Below are 10,965 nucleotides of genomic sequence, written 5' to 3' on the forward strand. Positions count from 1 at the left end.
TAAGATATGGAAAGTAGGTTATCACCCTACTCATTACAGTACAGAAGGTGTCGAATAAAAATCTTGAAGAACAAGTTGATATTGATAAAATTCTAAATCCTTGCATACAAAAAACGGTTATAACCTTAGACGGCCAGTTAGCCTAAATTAGTATTACCAAGCATATATTAAATTATTGCTGTTAAAGTAGTTATTAGTAATATTTTTGGTCACTTATAAACTCCCCTAAAAAATTAAATAGTTAACTTTCCTAGACAAATTTTTCTATTGTATTACACCTTTGATAATTTCCCTAAAAACAAGTTTTACCTTAAGAAAATTAGTAGGTTTTTTTTTTTGGTTTGTGAGTTTTTAAATATGTTATTTTTTTAGTTGTGCCTTTTTAGATGGTAGATCTAATTAAAAATCTGTTAGGTAAGTAGTTATTTTAAGAAATTAATCATAATCTTTTAAGATATCTTTAATTAACATGTGTACTTAAAAAGTGTGAATAATTATTTATGTCAGTGAAATGTATTAAAGTGTAAATTAGATAAAGTCAACTAACTAATGTATTTTGATTGACCAGTTTTTATTTAAATTAAAAACTGTAAAAAAAATAGATGATATATCAAACCATTAACAAAAATATGGATGTAATACTTCATGTCAATTTTTTATTGTTCAAAAGTTGTCTGACATGTATACAGTATCTTTAAAAAAACATTTATAACAAAGATAAAAATGCAGCAATAAACATTGAATATCCACCAAAAAAATTGTTTTTATTGTGGATACAAATTGCAGATAATAGGAAAAAGAGATAATTAATTCTGTATCTATAAAAATAGATATCTCTATCTCTTGTAAGTATTAAACACACTTTTTTAATTGTTTAATGTCTAAAATTAAAACATTTTTCAATAAATAAATTATTCCTTGGCCGCTTTGGAGTTTAACTTAGTCACTAAAACTTTAGCCCCAGAAAATGTTTGTTTCTTTAACAAATTCATCATTGTTGTTGACATCAATGATTTTATATTTTCTAAAGCCAACTGGACTTCGGATTCAATCATTCTGAAATATTTTAATATATAATAAATATAAATTTCTAATATTATTAATTTATTATGTTATTACTCACGCAATAAGTAAAAAACAGGCACGGTTACATTGAACCCATGATTTTAATGTGTCAGTAGTAATTATAGATGACAATATTTCAGAAAATGTAGCTAAAAAAATTAAAAAAATAATTATATATTATTTTAAAAAAAAATTAACTATAAAATGTGTCATACTTTCGTTATTTTCCACTAAACTCTTATCATGACCTATTATCTTCCTTAATACCATATGAAGACCAGAGTGTTCATACACAGGAACTTTTACATCTTTATCTTCTATTTTATTGCTAGGATCAATTAAATAGTTTGCTATAGATGTCATTGCTTCTTTCAATTTTTCTCCTAAAAAACAAATAAAAATTGAATGTTAATAAATTAAATTAAAAAAAAAATAATAATGATCTTCGATCAAATAAAACAAAAACCCTTATACAAATATCTATAGACAAGAATTGCACTAAAAAAATTAGAGTGTCAACATTATATACAATGGTAGATCATGTCTTGACAGCAAATGTGCTATTATTATTATTTTGTCAAGTATAGACTAATGTATAATCACAAATATATATATAATAATAGTAGTTGTCACCACTCTGAAGCTAAATTGCTTTTAATTGTAACAAATACTTTTAAAATATTCAAGAACTATTTTGTACTTTACTGACTTTTTTTTTTATGGTTTTTTAAATTTAAAATGTTTAACAGCTATGTTAACAAATAAAAGGCATAATTAAAGTGAAAATGTAAGAAACTTAAAAATTGTTTAAAATAAATATTTTAAGCTGTCAAAAAATCAAAATTTAATGTTTATAACTATACGTCTCATTATTTCAAAATTCAAATCGCACTCAATTTTTAATAGATACCATCATGTTATCAAACGATATTGATACGATAACTAAGTAAACATTGAAAAATGGTGGCCAACATCAGTTTTTGATATTATGAAATAGTTATCTATTTTGAGTTTTATATCTATACTATAGATAATAAATAGATCTACTAATTACTAGATTAAAATAAATGACAAATAATAATTGGTTGTAACAAAAACCATAAATACATGGATGCAAAAATAAAAACTAATCAACTATTCAAAATTTAATATTTAACTGTATCCAATTACCCATTTAGCCACACTTAATAAATCAATAAATGTTTTGTATATCCTTCAAATATAATAATAAAATGTGCATATTATGTATTTGTACCATGGTTATGTAATCAAGTTGGAAGATGCACTATTCAACTATATGGCCAACTGGGTGTTATAAACGGTGTATTGGTAAACTAATAGCGCCAGTAGTCATTGGCCTGCTTTTAATATGTATACCATTGTGAATTATTGATTTTTATTTTCAACAATTATTATAATTTTAAATTTACTCGAATAATAATTAATTAATAATTGGTTATAAAAATGACTAATATATTTTACTTTTAAGTTTGAAGTTATGTTTATAAAGAAAACAATAAGTTAATTTAATTCAAGTGTTGTAATAAGGCACTTGGTTTTCCTAGAGCACATATTTTATGAAAATTCTAGAACTAAAAAACTATTTTCATAGAAAATTATATAATTATAATATCATAAACAAATTTCATTTATTGAAATAAACTTTCTGATTATATAAAATATGTTATTATTGATCCCATATATTTTTAATTAAAAAAATAATTGATTAGTATTAGTAATTATGGAATATTTAGTCATTGCAATGATCTTTATCATTTTTTAAAACAATTTTTCTGCACATGTAATATTGTAATGATTGACAAAGTTTGAGAAGAATGTTATGACTTATGACATTTTTAGGATTTCTTTAATATATATATTTTTAATATGATCAGAAAAATAATATTTAATGAGTAAAGTCAGATTGATTATACTTTATATATTTATTTTCAAAAGCTTGCAGCTAATTTATAAAGTTAGTACTATATATTTGAAAAAGTAAATATCATAACAAAAGATTTTTATATCTATTCCATTTAAATCTTTATATTTAACAAATTTACTATTAATTAAATTTAAATTTGAACATAATATGCTAAAAACTAAATTATTCATAACAAAAATTATTATGTCAAAGCCTTGTTAAAATAAGCCAAAATAAGGTTAATTTTGTAACCAGATTGTACAACTTACACAGAACTTTAAAATAATTAATTATAAATTATTCAATAATTAATATTTGTAAATAATAATTATAAAAAGAAAACATATTCAACGAGTATCAATGAATCGCTGTACATTTCATGAGTAAACAGTAGAATTAATGACTAATTGCGCTAATAGTATACATACCATGAATGATCACTAGTAAAAGTTATGTTATATAACCTGAGTAGATAACCATGATTTATAAAAATATACAATCCACATTTATTTGATTACTTAATAAATGAACTAAAAAATTACCACTGCCTGATTTTAGGATTCCTAGTAACACCATTGCAATTGACCCACTACTTAACCAAAAGTTTGGATTATCTTGTATGTGCTGTAGAAAACGATCGGAAACGGCATTTAAGAGTTCTTTTACTCGCACATCATCATCTTTTTTGCTGTTAATATTAAAAATAAAACAAAATTAAAATACTGAGTTAGTAGACAATATTAAAAGAATTTTTTTTAAATTTTAAATACAGTGGATTCCGCCTAATGTGGGCACATTAAGCAGAATTCACTGTATAAACAAATAAATCAGTTCATTTTCAAACATATTAAGAAGTAAAATGAAATACAGTGACAATGTTTTTAGTGAAGAAAAACATTTTTTTAAATAGAAGAGATGAAATCAGATTGTATTAATTATAAAAAATTTTACTATAATAACTGTTGTACCAAATTAATGTAAAACAGTATTAAACTAAATTGTTTTATTTATTTACTTTTTAAAAACTGCATTGCATTAATTTTCTATGAAGTGAAACAATTAACTAGTACAAAATAAATATTTATAATAAACACATAAAAAGAATTACATTAAAATAATAAGACATAAAAAAAATGCCGAATTATATAATGAAACCTAATTATTAAATATAATTATAAATAAATAAATGTATAGTCCCTAAATTATGTACTTTTATGTTAGGAAAATATTTATATAAAAAACAATTAGTATAAGTTTAATTTATTAAATCTAAGATAAAAGGACGCTAAACTCACGTATACTGACATCATCTTACAAACATACAACATAACAAAATTGTGTCTAATAGAACTAATTGTGTATTGTTAGTTTTAATATTGGAGTAAAATGACCTACTATCAAAATTAATAACATCTGTGCTTAAGCATAAGCTTTTTTAAATGTTTTAATTTTTAAGCCAATGCTTAAGTACACATGATATTTTTACCTTTAACTTTAATAATAGGTTAATTCACTATAATACTTAAGCTAATCACACACATTGTGTTCTACTAAATGTAAATTAGCTATACTGTATGTTATGCATGTATGTTAATAATACCAGTATAGTTTAACTAAATAATGCTTATATTTATTTTCCAAGGAAATAATAAATGTAAATAAAGTTACAATCATAATTTAATTATGTTTCATAAATATCATAATCTCTATATACAAAAATGTCCCCCTCCCCCCCATTCACCGTATTTTATACTTTTTTTTATTATATGCGATATTTTACAACTCTACCCCATGTTTGCAAATTTGAGCTTTTTAAAGTTGCCCCCCCCCCATAAAATATTTCTAAATACGCCCCTACAACAAATTATTTTTAACAAATGATACATAATCAGTTAATCGATTGAAAAAATGAAATGTTAGGAGAACATTTATGTCAAGTTGATATGTCGGAAATATCATTTATACACCAAATATTATTTTTATCCCCATGCTAAATGTTAACATTAACATTTTGTACAGATAACAAAGTGCATGGGTACAGCTAGTTATTGATAAAATATTACCATTCTTTCATTGGTTCTCCTTTTTTTAATAGTTCAATATCCCGAGGATGAAAGTATGAAGAATCTCTCCAAGCAACCAATGATAATATAACCCTGCGGCCATATTCATCAGTTGCGATTGTATCAATATTATTTAAAATTTCAGGAATAATTGTCTGAAACCAAAAAGTAGTTGAATTTAGTATAAAGTGTTTAAATGATTTCATAAATATTATTTTAAGACTTAAAAGAAATATCAGATTTTACCTTTTTTACTAGAACTGTGTCATCAACAGAATCGAAAAGAGCTAATAAAATTAAATATCCATATTCTGATGTAGCCAAATCACGTGTAGACGCAGTAGTCTTGATTTGTTTTAATATGGCCTTTTTTTCCTAAAAATAATATTGCCATTTATAATCTAAGAAAAATTATATTTTTTTAAATTTATTTTACCTTAGAGTTTGCAGACCATATAATGTACATAGCAAGAAGACAACCACTTTTTGATGTATAAAATAGTTCTATTGGAAATTCTTTAAGTGAAGTGAATAGTTCATCACAGTCCTTTCCAGAAGTATATAAAATGTATTCATATATTAAATTATGAACTAATGTTGTCTGCATAGAAGTCTTTTGTCTAAAATTACATATCATGCAATATTAATATACAATTATATTAGATCTATCGAGGGTATTAAATTTAAATCAATTAATTAACATTATATGCATAATAATTGTAGAAATATTAATTAATATTTATATTGATGCTACATATTAATTAATTAATACGTTAAAAGTTAGGTTAAGTTCAACTTATTAAATTAACATTTAATGTTCTATTTAATTTAAGTTTAACTCATTTGCCTTCACATAAATTAAAAATCAATATATAATTTGTTTCCAATTTAACTTAATAATTATGAATTATAAATATAATAATGAATTTTCATAGTATTCAATTAAAAAAATTGTTTATTAAACAAGAAAATTAAACATTTTTTACAGTTTATAATTATAAGTTCCTAAAATACAGAAAATAATATTTTTTAGGTTTTTTTTAAAAAGGTTATATTTATATTAATTGATTAACAATATTATCTCAAGACTAATTCTTTGAATTAATTACTAATAATATAGGGGAAACATTAATCATCCAAATAAAGACTTTCATACCAACATGCTCACAAATAATATTCATAACACTTAGGTAATAATTAAAAATATGATTATCGTGAATTGTATAGAATTTAAAGTACCTATATATTATAATATGTTGTATTATACATTTTCCCAGTTTTTCATTTCATAATTATTATACTGCAGCAGTATTATTTAGTATTCACTACTTAGTTCTTATTGTGAACAACTATTAAGCTACTTATTGTTAGGTATTTTAAATAAACTATAGTAGTTGTCTGTTTCAACATTTACTCTAGAAATAATATGTGAATAAATTGAATAGATCACACATAATGTGATTGTATTATTATCCATAAATTATATGTTTATAATGCAAAATAAATATTTGAGTTATTTATTAATTATCTTATATATTATAAATGTTAATGAATACAATTAAATTATTCTCCAACCCCAGTCTAAAATATGAGTTCTATGAATACATGTTTCAAAATATATACATAATATATGTCCACATTCATTATGCAAATATAAAATAACTGGAATTATCATTTTGCAACTTAATGCGATTTTTTTTTTAAAATTATCTTAACTTATTAACTGATATTAATCAATGGTATTTGTTAACTTAATTTGCTAACATAACAAAATTAAAAAACTTCTAATCTTGCCTAGCTTTGAATCCTACTAGTATTCGTTCCTGGCTGTTTTCTATAAACATATACTTATTTTATACTGCCAGACCAAATATTTTAATTATCTGATATAACTTCTGAAACCATTTGATTCATTTTTCATTTAACTACTTTTTTAATTTGTCAACATATGTATTTTATGAAATAATTTTGTTAAACTTTTGATAATAATTACTTTAAAACAAATTTCCTAATGTGATCTTTTGTCTTTGCAAGTATAATGTCCTTCGTGTTGGGCGAATTTTTCAATACTTCAGCAAATGATAATACATTGGGTGATTCACATAAGATACTAGATGCACCGTATAACTCATGCATCATTGTGTTCTGCTGTTCTGGTGTTGCATAAGTCGTATAAATCAAATCCATGATCTTAGCGGAGTTCTAATAAATCATTTTTTCAAAATTAAAATATGTTTAACAGTATTTATTTGTTACATGTATACTTACTGTATGTAATGTATATGTATAGACTTTTCCTTTCAAGGAATTAATTATAATTTTACGTTGTTCTGCATCACCTTGTTTCAACATATTTTTTACACATAAGCAAGCATACTTAGAAAGTAACATTTTTGGAACATGTTTTATTAGTTCATTTATGACTTGTGAACGAATCTCCGGTGTTCCTAGTTTCAACATCCATTGAACTATACGAGCAGTGTCATGTGAAAAAACCATCTATAAAATCATAAATAAACGTCTATAAAATCTAAAACTTAAATTTAAAAAATATTGATCTTACTGTTTCTAAATGAGATTTGGAGAATTTAAAAAGTTCATTCAATAAGGTTTCTTTTTTATCTTTAGGACAATCATCACGACGCACACTTTCCCAGAGCTTCTTAGCTTTCACAACAGCTTCATAAAATGGACATTTTTGTGTTTTACGTTTAAGTCGAAGTTCTTGTTTTTCCTTTTTAAACTCTTTCCAATTAGGTTTTTCAGTAGGCTTATCATCTATAAGGAATAATAATGAGACAAATACAAATTTAAAAAATAACACTAAAATATACTCACCATTTTTAGTATTTGGTTTTCCTTTAATTTTCTTGGATGATTTATTTTCTTTGTCAGTTTTAGGTACTTTTTTCTTATTGGCTTGAGTTTTTATTTCAGTTTTTGTTTGTACAGGATTATCAACATTATCTAATTCTTCAAATCCTGGTTCAATTGTTTCAGCATCTTCAGATGTTAATGATTTAGTATAGTCAATTGTATCTTCAGTATTTAGTTTTTGCTTTTTTCCAATATTTTTTTTTGTTGAAGTTCGTTTCATTGTCATTTTTTTTTTGAGACTAAAAAATAATAAATTAATCAAATCTTAATAGTTAATAAATATTTTACTTTTTGTCAATTTCATATCTGAACAAATATAAAATAAGTAGAGAACAAATTTTATTATAGTACAAAACTCAATATAAACATCTGTTTATAAAAACCTCGAGAAGAATCCATTTTACTCTATTATGGCTAAGTGTTTGACCTATTAACAAATTTAAAAATATGAATCTAGGACACCTTACAAGCCTCTTTGATATTTTAATTTTGAAAAAAGTTATTATAATAAAATATAAAAAAATCACTCTAAATCTTATCTTTAAATTTAATTTAAAGTTAATTTACTCTAATATTAAAAATAACAAAGTAAAATGGATTCTTCTCGACACAACACTTTCTATGTTATGCGCTAGCAAAATTGAGTCAACATACGTAGGAACAATATCCTTACAGTTTAAACTGTAAAAAAACTTAAAAACTTTATTTTCCCCATTAGGAAAAAAAATGTCAATTTGTTTTCCATTCACTGATTCTCAACATAATAATAATATGTTTCATATTTACTGAATTCAATGGAGTAAATTTAATAACAAAAGTTTTGTCATTTAAGTAAAACCTTAATTATAGATATAAACTTATTTTAATTGAAATAAACAAAATTGTGCACACTTAATGCACAAAGCAAATATAAAAATATGTATTAATAATAAAAAATATTACTTTATTATAAGCAATAAGCTACTGGTTATATCATAAACAGCAACTATAAAAAATGCCAACAATATAACACTATATTACTATAATATGTTTTTAGATACTAGCAATGAAAACTTTATTTTTTAATGATAATTAAATAATAATAATAGTAATACAATTATGGATTCATCACTATTAGATGTACAATTATTTACAGTGAAAAATGATTATAAGTACATTTTAAGGAACTAGAATATTCTAAAATATTATCTATTAAAATTTCTAATTATAAATAATTAAAAATTGTTTCAATTTTAAATAACGTTTGTTGCACAATAAATTATAAATTTTGCTAATTAACTATTGATTAAATAAATTACAGTTCAAGTGGAAAAAAATATATTTATAGGTTCTATAGGAGTATTTCCATGTATATTAGTTGTGGGAATGGGACATTTTAGTAAAATGGTAATTCAACGATGTCTATTTCGACTTCATGACAATGTAATTGTATTAACTATAAATAATTATAATTATTTTGATTTATTTATGATATCAAATGAATATGGTATTTATTATATTATATAATACAATTTTACATTATATTACAGTTTTTTTTATTATTAATTTTATTATTTATATAAGTATTTATTAGATCAAAGATTTCAGATTTAATTTTATAAAAAGATGCAATTGCATTAAATGATTAATGAATGTTATAAAAACAATTTAGTTCAAGTAAATGAAATTTATTCCAACTACTTCAATTCAAACTACCTATTAAGGAATTAACTTAACTTTAAATGTCAGTTCCATATTTAATAAAGTAATAAACCATAAATGTTGACTCAAACAGAAAAATGTTCAGAAAAAAGAACTATTCAAACCTGTTAAAAAATAAGATCTTAGTATTTTTTTTAAAGTTATATTTGCTATTGTTTCTACTGCGTGCTTTAACAATCTAAAATTACCCCGTAACAATAAATAAATATGTTATTTTCTATTTTATAGAAATTATAATGAATGTAATTCTAACAGTTCATAATTGTAAATAAAACTAAAACTAATCATACAATACCAAAATACATCTGTATAATAAATTAATAATTAATTATTTTTTCTGTATACATAGTTAACACAAGAAAACAAAAAAAGTTAACATAAATAAATAAACAAATAAAGCTGATTCTCGGTAACACTTTAGAAATATATAAGTGGTTTTACCTAATTCAAATGATTGCGCTTGATAAAACAAGTCTATTAAAAAGATAACTGTTCTATGCAATACAAATACATTACAAAAACATCATTTAGAAATTTATGTAGATGGTTTGGTGGAAAGTGAAGTGTTAATTGAAATTTTAAATTGTAAAATGAGAAGTACTTAATCACATTTTTAATGAGATAATTAAACTTGTAATTTGTAATGCATACAAAACTGAAAACACTCGGATAAATTGTATTAGATTGCTTGGATATGATACCAATTCAAACCATCTTTAACCAGTAGTTTATGTTAAGATAAAACGGACAAACGTCTAACAACAACATAGATTGGAAAAGTATTCAGCTGCATACAAAATATGCAATCGATTCTGCTGTACACATAATATATGCAAGACTTAATCCAAAGAATATTTCAACAAACAGCGAAGAGAAAAAATAGCACAAAAAAAGTACCCAAATACGGTCATGAGAGTACTGGAACGAGTTCATGACAGTATGCTACAGTGCCTTGAGCCTTCCACAAACTACCAATATTTCAATGGTTAGCTTGGTTAGTTCATGCCTATACAGATCGTAAATATCTACAAATATCTTCAAGTATAACATTTTAAAACCTGTAGTTTATCAGAATTTAAAGTTAACGAATTCACCAATGTACGTAAATTTATACGGTTCTTACCTGAAAATCGAAGCGTAGTTTGGTTTGCAATCGGACGATGAAAAGTGATGAAAAGAACGGCAAGTGCAAGGAATCCAGTATTACAGTAACAAAAATATTTATTCTCTCGAATAAATAGAGCCGACCATGTGGATATGGATATTGGATAATATAGATAAAGTAAGAAACACGGACCACAACGTGTTTTGTGACATTTTGTCGTTTCGTTTTTT

At 23.5% G+C, this 10,965-nt stretch overlaps 1 protein-coding gene across 1 annotated transcript; it reads right to left on the minus strand.

Moving 5' to 3' along the window:
• Nucleotides 1-636: 636 nt before the first annotated feature.
• Nucleotides 637-10,914, minus strand: LOC132924197 (pumilio homolog 3). Its single transcript, XM_060988362.1, has 12 exons — nucleotides 10,754-10,914; nucleotides 7,891-8,168; nucleotides 7,616-7,830; nucleotides 7,321-7,551; nucleotides 7,046-7,254; nucleotides 5,489-5,672; nucleotides 5,299-5,427; nucleotides 5,053-5,207; nucleotides 3,532-3,677; nucleotides 1,281-1,448; nucleotides 1,124-1,214; nucleotides 637-1,056 (listed from the first exon to the last, which is right to left on the minus strand). The coding sequence occupies exons 2-12, from the start codon at nucleotides 8,153-8,155 to the stop codon at nucleotides 912-914; spliced, it is 1,938 nt and encodes a 645-aa protein (XP_060844345.1). The 5' UTR covers nucleotides 8,156-8,168; nucleotides 10,754-10,914; the 3' UTR covers nucleotides 637-911.
• Between the last annotated feature and the right edge of the window lie 51 nt (nucleotides 10,915-10,965).

This window comes from Rhopalosiphum padi, chromosome 3 (assembly GCF_020882245.1).
Source record: "Rhopalosiphum padi isolate XX-2018 chromosome 3, ASM2088224v1, whole genome shotgun sequence".
NCBI lineage: Eukaryota > Metazoa > Arthropoda > Insecta > Hemiptera > Aphididae > Rhopalosiphum > Rhopalosiphum padi.

What these genes read in the sequence shown, in the direction of transcription:
- LOC132924197 (XM_060988362.1), bottom strand. Translation starts at nt 8,155, where the DNA reads ATGACAATGAAACGAACTTCAACAAAAAAAAATATTGGAAAAAAGCAA. An exon ending in ATACATATACATTACATACA is followed by an intron (nt 7,255 to 7,320) that starts GTAAGTATACAT and finishes ATGATTTATTAG; the next exon opens with AACTCCGCTAAGATCATGGA. An exon ending in TTTAGTGGAAAATAACGAAA is followed by an intron (nt 1,215 to 1,280) that starts GTATGACACATT and finishes TAATTTTTTTAG; the next exon opens with CTACATTTTCTGAAATATTG.